The sequence below is a fragment of the Molossus molossus genome, unplaced genomic scaffold (assembly GCF_014108415.1).
Source record: "Molossus molossus isolate mMolMol1 unplaced genomic scaffold, mMolMol1.p scaffold_m16_p_5, whole genome shotgun sequence".
NCBI classification, from domain to species: Eukaryota; Metazoa; Chordata; class Mammalia; order Chiroptera; family Molossidae; genus Molossus; species Molossus molossus.
In genome coordinates, this window is record NW_023425388.1 from 117,870,249 (window position 1) to 117,887,566 (window position 17,318).

General features: G+C 51.1%; 1 protein-coding gene and 1 long non-coding RNA gene across 2 annotated transcripts; one reads left to right on the forward strand and one right to left on the reverse strand.

Moving 5' to 3' along the window:
• The first annotated feature begins 3,035 nt into the window (after window positions 1-3,035).
• On the forward strand, window positions 3,036-7,081 carry NRIP1 (nuclear receptor interacting protein 1). Its single transcript, XM_036243162.1, has one exon. The coding sequence runs from the start codon at window positions 3,161-3,163 to the stop codon at window positions 6,584-6,586; it is 3,426 nt and encodes a 1,141-aa protein (XP_036099055.1). The 5' UTR covers window positions 3,036-3,160; the 3' UTR covers window positions 6,587-7,081.
• A 225-nt stretch (window positions 7,082-7,306) lies between these two features.
• On the reverse strand, window positions 7,307-14,404 carry LOC118617312. The gene is made up of 3 exons (XR_004956818.1): window positions 14,256-14,404; window positions 8,693-8,783; window positions 7,307-7,611 (listed from the first exon to the last, which is right to left on the reverse strand). It is a non-coding gene; the product is annotated as an uncharacterized LOC118617312 (long non-coding RNA).
• Between the last annotated feature and the right edge of the window lie 2,914 nt (window positions 14,405-17,318).

Genomic DNA, 17,318 nt, shown 5'->3' on the forward strand with positions numbered 1-17,318 from the left:
CCCTTTATTTATTTATTATTTAATATTTTTCCTTTATTGATTCCCAGAGGGAGAAGAAGGGAGAAGGAGAGATAGAAACATCAGTGAGAGAGAACATCGATGGGCCGCCTCCTGCACGCCCCGCCCCACCCTCAGTGAGTCTCTTTTAATAGCAAAGTGAGTGACAGTATTTTACACCTGTGGGAACAGTTGACAGGAAATCAAAACCGATGGACCTGGATGATAGGAGCAAACTTGGCCGTGGGCAGAAATGTGGAAGCCCCTCGGGGTGCAGTGTAGAGTGGCCGGGCAGCCCCTGGGCTCCCTGCGGGGTCACTAGTTCTGTTACTGATCCCCAAGGATGGGAGCCTCCGGGGAGGGCGACAGGCTCACGCTGCCTCATCGCAGATGCTGAGACCTCGCTTTCCTGCACCCATCAAATCCTACAAGCACGAGCCTCTGTTTGGATCGCGATAATACTGCGGAGGAGGCTGTTATCTTGGTATTCAAATTGCATCAAAGGGCATATAATAATTTTGGTTCCTTTTTCATCGAGAAGACAGATGTTATCTGATAGCTGGCACATCAGCCAGCTTCTCTCCTGGGCCGCCACTGAGCGGGACTTGTATTCTTCTTCGTGTTTTTTCCAGAAATAAACTTTTAGTTTATTAAGAGGATTCACTGTAGTATTTTCCAGAACCCTTCTCTGAAATGTGACTTTTTCTTTCTTGTTCTAGGAAATGAAGTATTGGGGTTCCTATAACTTAACTCTTCTTTGGTCCTTGCCATGGAAAGGGAACCGTACCCATTTGCATGATGATGAGTGTTGTATCCTCTTGATAAATTGCTCTTGGGTCTCAGTTTTCTGTTCACCTATAAAACTTGGTCCAAAAGGCTCACCTGGGAGAAGACCATGAGGTCTCTCAGCCCTTTCTCTGCATTGGCATTGCTTAAACAAAAAGATCAATAAGTAGGACTTTGTACTAAGATACATTTCTTCGAACCCTTAATAAAAACACCTTAATGTTCTTCTTAATCCCTTGTATCAAAAGCACCCTCTGAATAATCCCCAGTGGGATTTAGATACTGGTGTACAACAGGACTCATTCTTGAGTGCCACAGTCAAGTGGCTTTGCCATTACTTCTGCATTTTGAGGAACCCAAACCAGGAACCCCAAGAATCATTACAGCAGCACGGCAGGAAGGCCTTGACAGCCACGCTCGTGTGGGGGTGCTCGGGAATTTACAAGAGAGGGGAGTCGATTTCATGGAAACCTGACAAGATGGGCTGGTATTTAGTAGACATGACTTAAATAGCCTAGAGAGTGGCCTCCTAGCAGGTGTTTTAGCGGGGGGTGTGACTGCAGGTAAGGCGCGGAATCCTGTCCTGAAAAATGGCTGGAGAAACTCCTTTCTCATTCCTCGTCTCTCAGCCCAAAGCAGTCGGACATGAGAGGCCTGTTAGGTCCATTCTTCATGTCCCCACTGAAGTCCTACGTGGACCTCCCCATTTTAGAAAGTGTTTAAACATCCAGCAAACTTCCCCTTGGCTGAATAATCCATTTCCTGGAAAGTACAACATGCATTGGGTGGAAGTAACTGCCCTGCTCTCCTGGGGTTATTTACTCCAACAACAAGTTCAACTGCAACATAATTTCATATTTTTTAAGTATTTTTGAGACACCAAAATGTGGCTTTTTGAAAGCTGCACAACCAATTCAAACATGTACTATAGCTACTTCATGAAACTAGTCCTTGTATTGAAAGTGGACTTTCCCCCAATCTGTCCGTGTATATGGTCAAGATTATGAGATTCTTTTATAGGTCACTTTGATTTTTATTAATTTAAAAATAATTCTGCCTTGCCATTACAGTAATTATTTTCACGGCATGCTAGTGGGCCAGTAAAATATCAATTTTCTAAAATTTAAGAAGTATTTCTTCTTTTAATTCTCACCTGAGGATATTTTTCTGTTTTTCTTCAGATACAGTGGGAGGGAGGGAGGGGGAGAAAGAGAAACATCGATGTGAGAGGGACACGTCGACTGGTTGACTGCCACACAAACTGACCAGGGCGGGGGACGAACCACAACTGGAGACGTGCCCTTGACCAGAATAGAACCCGACACTCATTGGTCCGTGGGCCGATGCTCTAACTGCTAAGCCAAACCAGCCAGGGCAAGAAGTATTTTTATATTTATAAACAATTTTACATAAAAGGAAGATTAGTTTGTAATTTTAACACTGTACAGTAGTCGAACATGAATTTTATTAAATTGCCCTGAAATGCATTAACCCTTGGTATTCTGTCTGGGACCTGTGGACCCAGTTTAGTTTCCCTTTTTAAAAAAAATATTTTTAACTAGTAGGAAGAACTATATCACATGACCTGCTATTATCATACATGTCTGTTGAAACCTATAAATGGAAGATACATTATGGAATCAGTGATCTTACTATTCCTATATCATTAAGCATTTTGCCATGTTATCTTGGGAATTAATTCATCTAGCCCTGGCCGGTTTGGCTCAGCGGTTAGAGCGTCAGCCTGCGGACCCGAGAGTCCCGGTTCGGTTCCCGCTAAGAGCACGAACCTCGGTTGCAGTTTGTCCCTGGCCCTGGTTGGGGTCCTGTGCGTGGCGACCAGTTGATGTGTCCCTCTCACATCGATGTTTCTCTCTCTCTCTTCCTCCCTCTCTCCCTCCCGCTCTACCTGAAGATAAATGCAAAAATGTCCTTGAATGAGGATTTAAAAAAAAATAAAAGTGACTATAATGCTTATTTGTGTATATTATCTATGTATATATACATAAGACTACAAGTCCTATTGTTTTCTTTACAGGGGTCTTGGGCCATTCTAGTTTGCACCCCCCTAACTGTTCCCCATGCTTGCTTTTCTAGGACGCTGACGCTGCATTTAAGGCGGAACCGAGAGGTGCAGGGCGCATCCGGACACCACTGAGGACCCCACCGCTCCTGCTGCAGCCCTGAGCTGAGTTCTGTTGCTCCGGGCCTCGGCGTCGCCTGCCCCTCCCTGTCCTCGCCCGAAGCAGCCCGTCATGTGGCGGTCGCGGCCCAGCACGATGGCAGGCGGTCGGCTGCTCCCTCACTGACGCTCGCCCCGCCACCCCGCTCCTCCAGGTGACCAGCAGCCCAGCCCCCGCGAACACTGCTCTTGAACATGACTCATGGGGAAGAGCTGGTCTCCGACGTGCCCCAGGATTCTATCGTTCTAACTGACCTCGAAGGGTCCCTCATGCAGCAGGCGGCCGAGGGCGCGGGCACCGGCGTGGACAGGGAGGCCGCGGCGCGCGATGCCGAGGCCCGCAGCGGGCACGTGTCGCGCGCGCTCCCGGCCTGCGTGGGCGGCCCCGGCCCCGGCGTGCTGCACCTGCGCAAAGCCCGGCTGCTGCAGTCCGCGGAGGACTGGGACGCGGCCAAGCGCCGGCGGCTGTCGGACTCCCTCGTGAACCTGAACGCGAAGAAGGAGGCGCTGCTGGCCGGCGTGGTGGACGGCGTGCCCAAAGGCAAACAGGACAGCACGCTGCTGGCCTCCTTGCTGCAGTCGTTCAGCTCCCGGCTGCAGACCGTGGCGCTGTCGCAGCAGATCCGGCAGAGCCTCAAGGAGCAGGGCTACGCCCTCAGCCACGAGGCTCTCAAAGTGGAGAGGGATTTACGGTGCTACGGGGTCGCCTCGAGTCACTTGAAAACGCTCTTGAAGAAGAGCAGAGCGAAAGATCAAAAGCCCGACGCCAGTCTTCCCGACGCCACTAACCACCTCATCCGGGAGAGGTTCGCGGAGTCCCCGCACCCGATGGGACAGGGGGCGGCGACGAAGGTCATGAGCGAGCCCTTGTCCTGCGCGGCGCGGCTGCAGGCTGTGGCGAGCATGGTGGAGAAGAGGACCAGCCCGGCCACGTCCCCCAAGCCCAGCGTCGCCTGCAGCCAGCTGGCCTTGCTCCTCTCCAGCGAAGCGCACCTGCAGCAGTATTCTCGGGAACACGCCTTGAAAGCGCAGAGCGCGAACCAGGTGGCGAGCGAACGGCTGGCCGCCATGGCCCGGTTACAGGAGAACGGCCACAAGGAGGTGGGCGGGTTCCCGCTCCCCAAAGGGATGGCGGGCCACCTGAATGGCCAGGCCAGAACGTCCTCCAGCAAGCTGGTGGCGGGCAAAAGTGCCCCGTTTCCCAGCCCCATGGGCATCGTCCCCTCTTCCCCCAAAAACGCAGGCTGCAAGAATTCGCAGGAGAGAAACAGCATCAAACAAGCCGCGAGTAACAGCTTGCTCCTGCATCTTCTCAAAAGCCAGACCATCCCTACGCCTCTGAACGGCCACAGTCACAGCGAGCGAGGAAGCGGGTTCGGGGACAGCGGCACCCCCACAACCATCGACGAATACTCGGATCACAACCCCAGTTTCACGGACGACAGCAGCGGCGACGAAAGCACGTGCTCCGACTGTGTGCCCATAGACTTGTCCTGCAAGCACAGGATGGACAAGGCCGAGCCCGACCCCCCCGTGTCCCTGGAGAACTTGACGCAGTCCCTGCTGAACACTTGGGACCCCAAAGTCCCCGGCATGGACATCAGGGACGATCAAGATACCTCAAAGAACGCGAAGCTGAATTCCCACCAGAAGGTGACGCTGCTTCAGCTGCTCCTGGGCCATAAGAGTGAGGACGGCCTGGAGCGAAGCAGCCCCCAGGAGGCGCAGAGCGACGGGAGGAAGTTCAGCGGGCAGACCTGCGCCAGGACGTCGGTGATCGAGAGCCCGGGCGCGCACAGGGCCACGCCGGGGAGCTCGCCGCCCTTGCTGGCGTCCTCCAAGGCCGAGTCCCCCATCAACCTGTCCCAGCATTCCCTGGTCATCAGGTGGAGCTCCCCGCCCTACGCCTGCGCCACTCAGCCTGAAAAGCCGCCGAACCCCACCCCGAGCCACCTGATGGATCTTACCAAAAGCAGAGAGGCGCCGCCCGGGGAGAACCCGGTCCAGAATGAAGACGCGCAGAACCCGGCGACCTTCAGCGCCAGCAAACTGCTGCAGAACCTGGCCCAGTGCGGCCTGCAGGCCTCCGGCGGCGACGAGCGGCGGCCCGGCGCCCAGCTCTGCCTGAGCGCGGGGGTGGCCGACAGGCTGAGCAGCCCGCTGCGCTCCGGCCGCACCGCCGCCCTGGAAGAGAGCAAGGCCTTGGGCAGTCCGGCCGCGGGCTGCGAGCCCAGGCTTTCAGGTTCGGAAATCGAAAATCTGCTGGAACGACGCACGGTGCTCCAGCTGCTCCTGGGGAACCCCAACAAAGGAAAGAGCGACCCCAAGGAGAAGGCGCCCGTGCGCGACGAGAGCGCTCAGGAACCTGCCGACCGCGCTCTGGGCGAACAGGTCCTGATGGTGAAAATCAAGGCGGAGCCCTGCGAGGACCTGCAGGAGGCGAGCGCGCACCTGAGCCCCGAGGCGGAGCGCGCCCCCTTCCCGGGTGCGGCGCCCCCGGCGGCGGCGCAGAGAAGTGCGGCCGCCTTGCCAGGTCCCGGGGACTTCAAGGCGGAGCCCGCGTCCCCTCAGGACTTCTCCTTCTCCAAGAACGGCCTGCTGAGCCGGCTGCTGAGGCAGAACCAGGACAGTTACCTGCCCGACGAGCTCGGACTCGACAGCAGCCCGCGGGGCGGCGAGCTGGCGCTGCTGGAGTCCAAGAACCTCTGCGTGGTCCCCAAGAAAAGGAAGCTTTACCCCGAGCCCTTGGAAAACCCGTTTAAAAGGATGAGAAACCACGCCGCCGAGGCTGCCCACAGTCACGGCGCCCCGGACGCGCTCCACGGGCCCCTGATGAGCCAGCCAGAGCTGAAATTCAGCAGGAGCGACCTGGAGTTCAAACACCCTTCGGGCCTCGGCGCGCCCGGCGAGAGCGAGCACCGCAGCTGGGCCAGAGAGAGCAAGAGCTTCAACGTCCTGAAGCAGCTGCTGCTGTCGGAAAACTGCCTGAAGGACCTGTCCCAGCACAGGAGCAGCTCCGCCGTCGAGGCGCGAAAGAAGGGGCACAGACACGGAAGCGGTAGCAAACCCGACTTCAGCGTGTCTTCTTTAAACGGGCTGATGTACGGTTCTGCCCAGCCGGGCGGCTGCATGGATAACAGGACATTTCCGTACCCCGGAGCAGGAAAGACTCCTGGGAGCCCCCCTTTTCCTGAGCCCGTGGGCTGTGGGGGGTCTAGACCGGAGTCGGGGCGTTTGAATGGGTGTTCCCTGCCCGGTGACAAGGGGCCCATTAAGTGGGTCATCGCAGACGTGGACAAGAACGAGTATGAGAAGGACTCCCCGAGACTGACCAAAACCAACCCGATACTGTATTACATGCTCCAGAAAGGGGGCAGCTCTGTCACCCGGCGGGAAGCACAGGACAGGGATGTGTGGAGGGGGCCGGCGGCTGAGCATGTCTCTCAGGTCACCGTCAAAGAGGAGCTACTGCCCCCCGCGGACACACCAGCCGCCTTCTTCCCCCTGAGGAGCCCGTACAGCAGCCATCTGGGGGGCCGCGCCTCCTGCTCCCCCAGCGCCAACGGAGACGTGTGCGGGCCTCTGGGCAATGTGCTGACGATAAAAAAAGAGTCAGAATGAAACGCACCTGCCTTGCAGCTCGTCGCTTCCCCCCAGGACTTCGTACGGACCTGAGATCTGTATCCATAAGAGCATGAGTTGAGCAACGCATGGTGTACTTGACACTTTTCTTTCATTGGGGGGCGTCTGGGTTCCTGGTGACGTTTCCGCGCGCACCCCGCTTTGTGCCCTCCGTCCGAGTTCACGAGGAAACCCCGAACGGGCAGTGGGTTGTGTGTTCTGTGTGCGTCAGGCGGCAACTGTGAGTAGCCTGGGCATGAGTGTCTCGGTCCCCAGATGCTAGGCAGCCATTGAAACGCACATCTCCATCCACCTGGATACATGCGCTTTGCTGTCTGTGTGAGGGTAGCTGGCTTTTCAGAAGGCAGCCAACCTAACGTTTTTTAAAAGTTCAAATTGTTCAGTGACTTTGAAGTTTAATTATTGAATAAAATACCTAGTGCCGATTCACTTTTCATGATCCAATTCAAAAATAAATTGGAAAAAAATGGGCTGACATTTTTCACTTTTGCTATAAAGAAAAAAAGAAAAACACACACAAAAAAAACACAAAACATTTATTTTTAACTCTTGGAAAGGGTTTTGTGGTTCCCAGTGTGTCTGCCCCACCCCAAACCTTTTCAATATCTATTTCTTTAAACCTTGTACTACTTAGTAAAAATTGATTACAATTGATGAAAGTTTGATAGATCCTTAAAAAAAAAAAAAAAATGGCAGATTTCCATTTTTGTATTTTACCTACTTTATTAAATCAGTATTCCTTCTTTTACAGAATTAGGGAAGTTAACATTTTTCTTCAGGTGGTTCCCTGAATAGCTGACTCTCTAAGATGTTGTTTTAAACAGAAGCGAAACGACTTTTCCTTTGGACAGTTTTCTCCATCTCTGGTAAAGGTTACGCCTCACCGTCACCGTGGTACCTTGAGTCTCACGCCCAGGGTTTCTTAAAGCTGAACTCAGACCACCTGCGTTAGAACCATCCGGAGTATTGTTTCAAAAGGCGTGGTCCTAGGTAGCACCTCAGATCTGCAGAACAAGAATCTGCTCAGTGGACCTGGGAGTCTTGATCTGAACACATGTGAGAAGAAACCCCTCGGACTTTCTTCCACACACTGACGTTTGAAAACCATTGCTTCTAACATTTCTCAGAACACAGGATTGTAAAAACAAAAAAACCTATTTGATGCCTATATTTTCCCTAGTAGTCACACATCAGCTAAATAGTTGCAGTATTGTAGTTCATAGATCACCGTTCTATCTTTGGAAATCAGGTTCAGAACACTTTTTATGACAAAAAAAACAAACAAAAAAAAACATTGGGTGGAGGGGACAACTTTCGTATCTGGCTCAACATCTCAGGAAAATCTGTGATTATTCATGTGTTCCAATGAGTAACATCTGTGTAATTAGCCTTAGGGATGGACTAACAGGGCCACTTACCAAAACTCAGGTGATTCTAGGATGGTTTCTCCTGAATACATCCTTCGATTAAAGTCATTGTCCGAAGAGGAATGTTGACAAAGGTGGAAACATTTCTTGTGAACCCGGGTAAGGCAGGAAACTCAGATCAGCTGAACAGTAGCGTTCAAAGGGCACACACATCCGTGACCGGGTAGACGCCCACAGGTCACTTCATTGAGCTATTTAAAGTGATACCGACACTGTCTTGGGGAATGTACACACTTTACTGACCCACCCGGGATTTGGATCAGGAAACAAGTCCGTGATTTTTAGGTTCAGTGTTTAGAAGTCACTCGCCAGGTATTTTTGTTCTGTTTCTCACTGTGAACAGGTTAGCTAACGGACCTGTCGAGAGATTGTTCTCTAATCGGCTGTTCATTCGAAGGAGATCTATCTGAAGCTGTTCTACTTGAAGTTGTTTCTAAGAGTTTTATATTAAAAATGGGCGTTATTTCCTAATATGATTTAAAAAAAAAAAAACAAAAAACCTACATGATTATGTTTTTCTCAAAATGATTTGTAAGTAGTTATAAAATGGTAGTCAGGTGTGAATAGGGTGCTCCATCATGGGGAGATGAAATCATGCGCTTGTTCCGAAATGAAAGTCCACTGGCCAGCGCACATACCCCGCCCATCGCATACTTACCGGTGACAGTCGCGTCAACATGCTACAAAGCAGCTTTCCAGCAAATCATTTTTTTTTTCCTGCCGTTATGAAATATCTGGAACCTTGGAGGCTAGAAAAAAAAATGGGCTTTTACAAGGGGCGTGAAATGTAGGTCAGGGAAAAGAACGTCAAGGGCCAGCATTACTAATGTTTTGTGTTTCTTTGGTTGGTTGGTTGTTTTCTGTTGTTAACAGTTAAAGGAAGGAGGATACGTGGTACATGCCTGAACATGACCACACAGAGTGCTCTTCTGCTGTAACTAAACACTGTCCCCGATTCGAGTGTAGGCCGTGAGGAAGGGCATCCATCCATCAATCCACTTTGTTTATGCATATGTAGATACAAGGGTACATACACACAGGCACGTGGTCAAGGACTATTAGCCATTGAGACAATTTCTTCCCAATGAGTCATTCGTGAAAGGGTACTACAGCTCTCACTGACATCAGTAAGGTAGCATTACCTGTTGCTTCTCTGCTGCATCTTACAGAGGAGTAAACCGGTAAGAGTATATATTTTATATATATATATATAATATGTATGTATATATATATACATATATACATATATAGACTTGTTACATGAAGATGTTAAAATCGGTTTTTAAAGGTGATGTACATAGTAATTTCCTTAATGAAAAAAAAAATACATATTTTGTATTGTTCTAATGCAGACAGAAAAGCCTTTTAATCTCTTTGGTTTCTGTATATGCCATGTATAAGTGTAAATATAATCAGACAGGTCTACAATCCGTGCATGTATGTGTACAGCTGCAAGTCCGGACAAATGTATAGAGTAACCCTTTTATTTAAGTCGTGATCCCTGTTGCATGAGAACTGCATGGGGACCCTGCGCAACTGTGCGTTTGGCGAAATGTCTTAAGTCCCATCGGATGTCCACCCCGACACGGCAGTAGTCCACTTCTGGACGCGACGTCTGTGGTTTCCGCTTTGTGAGAGAATGTGCTTCGAATCCAAGGGTCTTAAAACTTTTTAAAATCAACCACTTTTCAACACAGAGCTCACACAACTACTTTCATGAATTTTTTAATCCCCTTGGAAACAGAATCTTGTACCAGGAGTGTCCCAGTGCCCTGCAATACAGGCACAGCGCCGTCCGCGGTATGAATTCTGGGGTTTACACAACCGATTTTGATGCGATCTTCTCGCTATATCATTTGTCATTTTTATTAGACACTTAATTTCTTCATGTGATGTCATGGAACTGTACATACTGCAGTGTGAATTTTGTTTTGTTTTGTTTTGTTTTTTAATCTTTTAGTGTTTACTTCCTGCAGTGAATTTGAATAAATGAGGGGAAAAAATGCATTATCCCTGGTTTGAAATGACTGTTATTTTGTGGGTTTCCTTTGAATTTTGCTCTCCATAAACAGAAACGCCCGTGGTCATTCAAATGACAGTAAGTCTTCAAGGATGCTTTGCCCTTCTCGGGGAAAAAATAAAAAAAGGAACAAGAGAAGTAGGTGGCCTGTGACTTAGTGGCTGTAGAGACAGCAGTTGAAGCCCTAGGTAGCCTGAAGTCCGCCTAGACTTTCTTTTTTTTTATCCTCAGCCGAGAACATTTTTTTTGCATTACCTTCAGATAAAGCAAGAGGGAGAGAGAGAGAAACATCGATGTGAGAGAGACACACCAAGTGGCTGCCACCCACACGACCCCAACCGGGGCCGGGGACAGACTGCAACCGAGGTGCATGCCCTTAGCGGGAACCGAACCCACAACTCGATGGTCCGTGGGCCGATGCTCTAACCACTGAGCCAAACCAACCAGGGCTGAACACTGTAGAATTTTAAATTGGGAAAGTTTGTACAGAGTCCAAGGTATAGCTCATTTGATAGATACTTGTTTTAAGATAAGATTTTATTAGAAGGTTTTTATCCAAGCGCCCATGGGTATTAAGTTTATTTTAAATAAAAGAAGACCATTAGGCCCTGGCCAGATTGGCTCAGCAGTTAGAGCATTGGCCTGCGGACCAGAGAGTCCTGGGTTCGGTTCCTGCTAAGGGCACGTACCTTGATTGCAGTTTGTCCCCAGCCCTGGTTGGGGTCGTGTGGGTGGCAGCCACTCGATGTGTCTCACATCGATGTTTCTCTCTCTCTCTTCCTCCCTCTCTCCCTCCCGCTCTCTCTGAAGATGAATGCAACAATGTCCTCAGGTGATGATTTAAAAAAAGACCACTTAGCCATTTTTCAAAAATCAATGTGTATGTGCACACACACGTGTAAATACATACTGTGTGTGTCGGTGATCAGTACTTGAGCACGTTGAGTGATAGTCATATGTGAGAAATAATAGAGACAAAGCTGTTTTTTTTTAAAACTGTCTTTGTTAACTGATGGCCGAGGGATGTTTTCTTTTTACAAATAGATCATTAGTGATCATTTAGTTCAGGATGGAGGTGTCTTCCCGAAGATGCATTTCTGCTTTCTGGCGCTAACGTAGGCTTGTGGTTGTCCAACAGCAGAAATGTGCGGCCTCGGCCTGAACAGGTTTATAATACCGTCCAAACAGACCCGAGCAGCAGGGGTATGTCCAGCTTTCCCCCGTCGGGACAGCGTTGAAAAGCTGGACCCGGCTGTACATTGTGAACGCCATCATCAGAATCGGTTCTGCCGCCGCGCTTTGTTGGCTGATTTCTGTGGTTGAAAGGCATGAGGTCGACCAGTCGCACGGTGTTGAGAACCAGCAGGTAGTAACTGGACTGTGAGGGAGAGTGGTGACTTCAGCATGGAAGGTCTTGAACCATCAGTTCAGATTATGGTCACCCCCGCTCTGTAGAGTTGGATTTCAATTTTGTTCCCGTGCAAATCTCAGCAAAAATAATTTAGGAAGTTTTGTCCTGCCGCTGACATCACTAAACTGTGACTTGTTTGGTTACAGAAAATGGGTTTCACCCTGGCCGGTTTGGCTCAGCGGTTAGAGCATCCGCCTGCGGTCCGGAGAGACCCGGGTTCGGTTCCCGCTAAGGGCACGTACCTCGGTTGCAGTTTGTCCCCGGCCCTGGTCAGTCGTGCGGGTGGCAGCCACTCGATGTGTCCCTTTCACGTCGATGTTTCCCTCTCTCTTCCTCTCTCTCCCTCCCACTCTGTCTGTACAAAAAAAATGGAAAAATGTCCTCAGAGGAGGATTAAAAAAAGAAAAGAAAATGGGTTTCGAGTGTTTGCGATTAGCCATTCCGTTTTTCGTTTATTCCGTAAAACTTGGGGAAGGATCTTACGCGGGCACCTTACAGGGCTGGTTGGTGGAGGAATCTGTTGGCATCATTGAGCGTCGATGTACCGCTTGGTTTCGCTAAATGGTTGGTACAGTAATATTTACCACGTTTTAAAGATGCCATCTTCCTAAGTAAGTGAAAGACCCCTGCTCTGAAAATCCAGAATTACTGTTCTCTTTGGTGGGTAGAGACTCATTGGAAACACAATTTAAGTCCCATTAATTCCAGTTACGAGCAAGTGCACCTACCCTTTTTTTAAGTGTGTAAAAGTCAATGCATGACCCTTCCCAATGGCAACTCCCATCTCTGAGTAGCAGACCTGTGCGGCCGGAATGAAGAGGAATGTCAGGCCGTCCTGGACTTTCTGCAGCCCTTCTGTTGACCTAGACCTAGACAAGCTTCTATTTTCCCGCCTGGGCTCTCACCGGACTTCACGGGTAGGTTCTCTGATTTCGAGGAAGGCTGGCCATCCTTTTGGACTGTCCTGAGATCCCGTCTGGACAAGAACTGCCCTGGCATGGTGCGGGTGCATTAGCCTGGGTTTCCCAGAGCGACGCCCAGGGGACCTCAGGGTGGAGCCCACCTGCAGGTGCATTTTTCCGAGGGTGCGTTTTCCTTTTGCTCATTGACAAGTGATCCTCTAAGGCTGGAGCAGAGGGACGGTTTCCCCCCTAACCTGGACGGGGTGCCCTCGCAGGGCACCTCTGTGAGCGACCCCCGCGCCCACGGCGTGCCAGCGGGCCGTGCTGCGGTTCCGAGTTTGCCCTTTGACCTCTGGCCGTGCTGCGTTTTCTCACTTTCATTCAGCTCATCGTCCCCCCATCGGACCCCTCCCTGTCAGTCACCACCCATCACTCCGTGCTCACACCTTGGGTTCCCTGGGCACATCCAGCCTGGCATCGACGCCTTCAGTGACGTTGCTGGCTGCCTACCCCTCCCTCCTTGGCCCTCTCTTCAGGGTGAACGTCTCTCGTTGCTTTTACATTGTTAACAAAGGTCGCGTCCTCAAAGCCACCCGCCCGGTGTGATTTCTCCAGGCAAAGTGCTGGCCAGCCCCCCGCCGTCCCTCGATGCCTTTGTAGACCTCCCGCATCACTTATGGGAGGGCTGACGGACTTCGTGTTCCTTTCAAAGGCAAGGGGTGTGTGTGTGTGTGTGTGTGTGTGCGTGCGCGTGCACACGCTTCATCTTACAATCCTTACGGAGTCCCAGTCCTGCTACACACGAGTTACTTAATGAACGCATGCCCAGTCAGAATGCGAGGAGACCTCGGGCCCCACACGGACAAAGGACCCTGCCTTTTTCTCCGGCCTCGCAAGCCAACGAAGTGATGGCCAGGACGGGCGCCCCCTGCCCCGGAGCAGGGCCCAGCCTCCCGCCACCCTAAGGTTCAGGATCTCTGGGCCCCAGACGTTCGTCCCCGTCTGATCTGCGTACGTGCCATCTGCCGGGAGTCCTCAGAAGCGCTGGCTCTCGAAAGGAGAAGGGGACCATCAGGGATTTTGTCAGCAAAGGACTAGCCGCCTGTTGCGCCGCATCTTGTAGGCGGCAGGGGGCAGGGGGCGTGTTAGAAGCTTTGCGTTGGGCAGGGAGGCTGTCAGCTCTCCTGAGCTCTGCTGTGCTGAGCTGGGCCTGAGGCAGGAACGCATGGCCCTCCTGTCCTTGGGGAAGTCGTTCACCCCGAGGCTGCCGTCTGCTCGAACCCAGGCAGGACTGCTCTCCTGGTGAGCGTGGTACAGCTGACTCCTTGACGAGAACCTCAGCAGGGTGGGAGCTGGGATTAGCATTAGGCTGTTTCAGATCGAGGACATGGGGACCCCTGGGAACCAGGAACCCAGGGTCACACGTGAACTAGCCCACCAGCAGGAGCCTTCCGGCACCAGGAGGCTTTGAGGGCGGTGATGCAGCCATCAACCAAATCGGGTCCAGAGAGGAGACCGTGTGTGTCCCACTGAAGGAGGACCACCGGGAGGGAATGTGTGAGCCCGGCCGGTGTGGCTCAGTGGCTGAGCATCGACCCTGCACCAAGAGGTCGCCAGTTCGATTCCCGCTCAGGGCACATGCCCAGGTTGTGGGCCTGATCCCCAGTGGGGGGCGTGCAGGAGGCGGCCAGTTGATGTTCTCTCTCATGGATGTTTCTATCTCTCTCTCCTTCTCCCTTCCTCTCTCTAAAAATCAATAAAGAAAAATGAGTAAAGATGTGTGAAATTCACTTGAAAGACGCCCATCTCTCATGTATGTGGAACGGGGCCAGGAGATATTATATCCTTTTTATTCTGACATCAAGTTAATGTAACGAACATCACTCACAGTCGCATTCCATCCAGAAAGGCACATTTCCGGTTCCTGGTCCCCAAGAGAATTAAGGTCTTGGTTGCTATCGTGCTCTTCTGTGTCCAAAGGAAGAGAAAAGCCCAAATATAGAGCAAATTCAGGAGGAGGCTGGTTTCGGGGAGGAGGGACTAGTTCCTTCCCCAGCCAAGTGGGACTGATAAGCATGACTCATGGTTTCTGCCCAACATGTGGCCCCAGGGAATAAACAGATGGCCACCTCTGGCTCCAAGAGTCTTTCTCAGATAAGGGGGAGAGTTCCACGTGGGTGTTTATATAATTGAAGGGCCTTTGAGACAGCTATTCAGAGGGAAAAGGGGGTCGTTTGAAGCCCAGTGTCCCTCGTTTGCTAAGAAAGGGGACCCTCCCAAATCTGTTCTCTTCCTATGAGCTCCTTTCTAGTTCGACCACATGAAGGCTACTGACCTTAACTTTTTATTTCATGTTATTTTTTTGTGAATCCTCACCCAAGGATATTTAAAAAAAATTTTTTTCTTTATTGATTTGAGAGAGAGAGGCAGGGAGAGAGAGACAGAAGCATTGATGAGAGAGAACATCAACTGGCTGCCTCCTGCACGCCCCTCACTGGGGATCAGCCCACAACCTGGGCATGTGTCCTGACCGGGAATCGAACCCGTGACCTCTTGGTGCAGGGTCGACGCTCAACCACTGAGCCACACTGGCCGGGCCCCAATGATATTTTCCCATTGAATTTTAGCGTGGAAGGGAGGGTGGGGGGAGGGAGGTAGAAACACCGGTGTGAGAGAGACACATCGATTGGTTGCTTCCCGCACAACCCTGACCGGGGCCGGGGATCAGATTTGTAACCCAGGTACATGCCTTTCACTGGGAATTGAAGCCAAAACCCTTGGTCCACAGGCTGATGCTCTCACCACTGAGCAAACTGGCCAGGACCTGATCTGAAGTATTGTCATAAGGGATGATCCTACTCACCCTTTCACCACAGAAAAGTGAGTCTAGACATTTAAAATCAAATTTCCTCAGCGTGTCTTTGTCCTCACAGGAGGTGTAGACCTGTAGAACGGGGTACGGTATGTTGAGGGACAGGTGATCATGCTGAAGTCCTCCAGGACTTTCCCCCTCAACATTGTAGCTGACAGTATGTGGGGCAGGTCCCCAGAAGCCAGGGGTCTTGAGTCGTTGAAGTGCAGCATGTAAGACAACGGGGACATCGACGCCAGCAGGTGAATGGGTGACATAGTGCCTACAGGCTACCTCCGATCATCGACACGTAAAACCTTCCTCAGGGATACAGGCCAGAGCATCCCGCTACCGGAGGGCTTCCTCCCTCCCCTCCCCCTCCTCCTCCTCCTCTCTCCCTCCCTCCATGGACCAGACCTAGAGAGACATCATTGACACACTGTAGAAGTCACCCATTTAAAGTGCATATTAGCCCTGGCCGGTTGCTCAGCGGTGAGAGCGTCGGCCCACGGACCAGAGAGTCCCGGGTTCGGTTCCCACTAAGGGCATGTACCTCGGTTGCAGTTTGTCCCCGGCCCCGGTTGGGGTCGTGCGTATGGCAGCCACTCGATGAATCTTTCTCACGTTGATGTTTCTCTCTTTCCCTTCCTCCCTTTCTCCCTCTCGCTCTATCTGAAGATAAATGCAAAAATGTCCTCGGGTGAGGATAAAAATTAAAAAGTGTACATTAAATTATTTGCGATTATTAATGAAGTGACGAGCATCCATTTAGGAACATTTTTCTCGCCCCAGAATAAACCTCCATGGCTTCTCCTTGCCTTAGATCATCACTAATCTGGTGCCTGTCTCTACAGACTTGCGTTCCCCAGACATTCTTGTCGAAGGGATCGTATGACATGTGCTGTTTTGTGAACAGCTTCCTCTGCTTTGAGCTCAATGTTTTCGAGGTCCATCTACGTTGTGGCATTGAACAGTTCCTCATTCTCTTGAAACAGGTAAGTAAGCCAGGGTAAATGGGATAGGGGAACTGAGACAGGTACTTAAATGTCCAGAAAGAACCCAGCCAGTGTGGCTCCGTGGGTTGAGCGTCAACCCTGCACCAAGAGGTCGCCGGTTTGATTCCCCATCAGGCACACACCTGGCTTGTGGGCCCGATCCCCAGTGGGGGGCATGCAGGACACGGCCCATCAATGTTCTCTCTCATCAACGTTTCTATCTCTCCCTTCCTCTCTCTCTAATCAATAAAGACAAAAAAAAAGAACGCACACACTACTGGGGGCTTCTAGTGACACTTTTACTGCTGAATTATCTCCCATTGTTCGTTTACGCTCTGCCTACCATTTATCGTTGATGGACATTTGCATTGTTTTTAGTTTTAGCTATTATGAATAATATGCACATTATCATTATTATTATTTTAATCCTCAGCCAAGGCTATTTTTACATTTATCATCAGATAGAGTGGGACGGAGGGAGGGAGAGGGAGAGAGAAACATCGACTGGTTGCCTCCCGCACGACCCGACCAGGGCTGGGGATGAACGGCAACCGAGGTCAGTGCCCTTGACCGGAATCGAACCCGCGACTCCTTGGGCCACAGGCCGATGCTCTAACCGCTGAGCCAAACTGGCCAGGACATAATATGCACATCGCTATTCACAATAGCTAAATATAGTATGACATCTTCACATACCGTGAAGAACCCGGTTGATGTAGTCACTCTCCAAGGGCAGGGTAGACAACTAACCAAAATTTGGTTGGATGATGGCCACATCCGCACCATGAAGATATAAGGTCAGTTATAAACAGGACTTATTTCTGGGCTCTCAGTTCCGTCCCACGGATTTACGTGATCATCCTTTGCCGGTCCCTCGTGGCCCTGGTGACTGTGGCTGTCATCATTTCTGAGGTCATGACCCCGACTCATTTGCAAGTCCTCCAAACTAGTTCTTTCCTTTTCAAGCTTATCTTTGCTCTTGATGCGTCTGTAAGTTCACGTGGGAACTTTAGAATTAGATGGTCCGCTGCTGCAACACTCCACAGCTGGGATCTTGCTAGCGCCCGTGTCGAATCTGCGGATCAACCTGGGGAGCGCTGTCAGT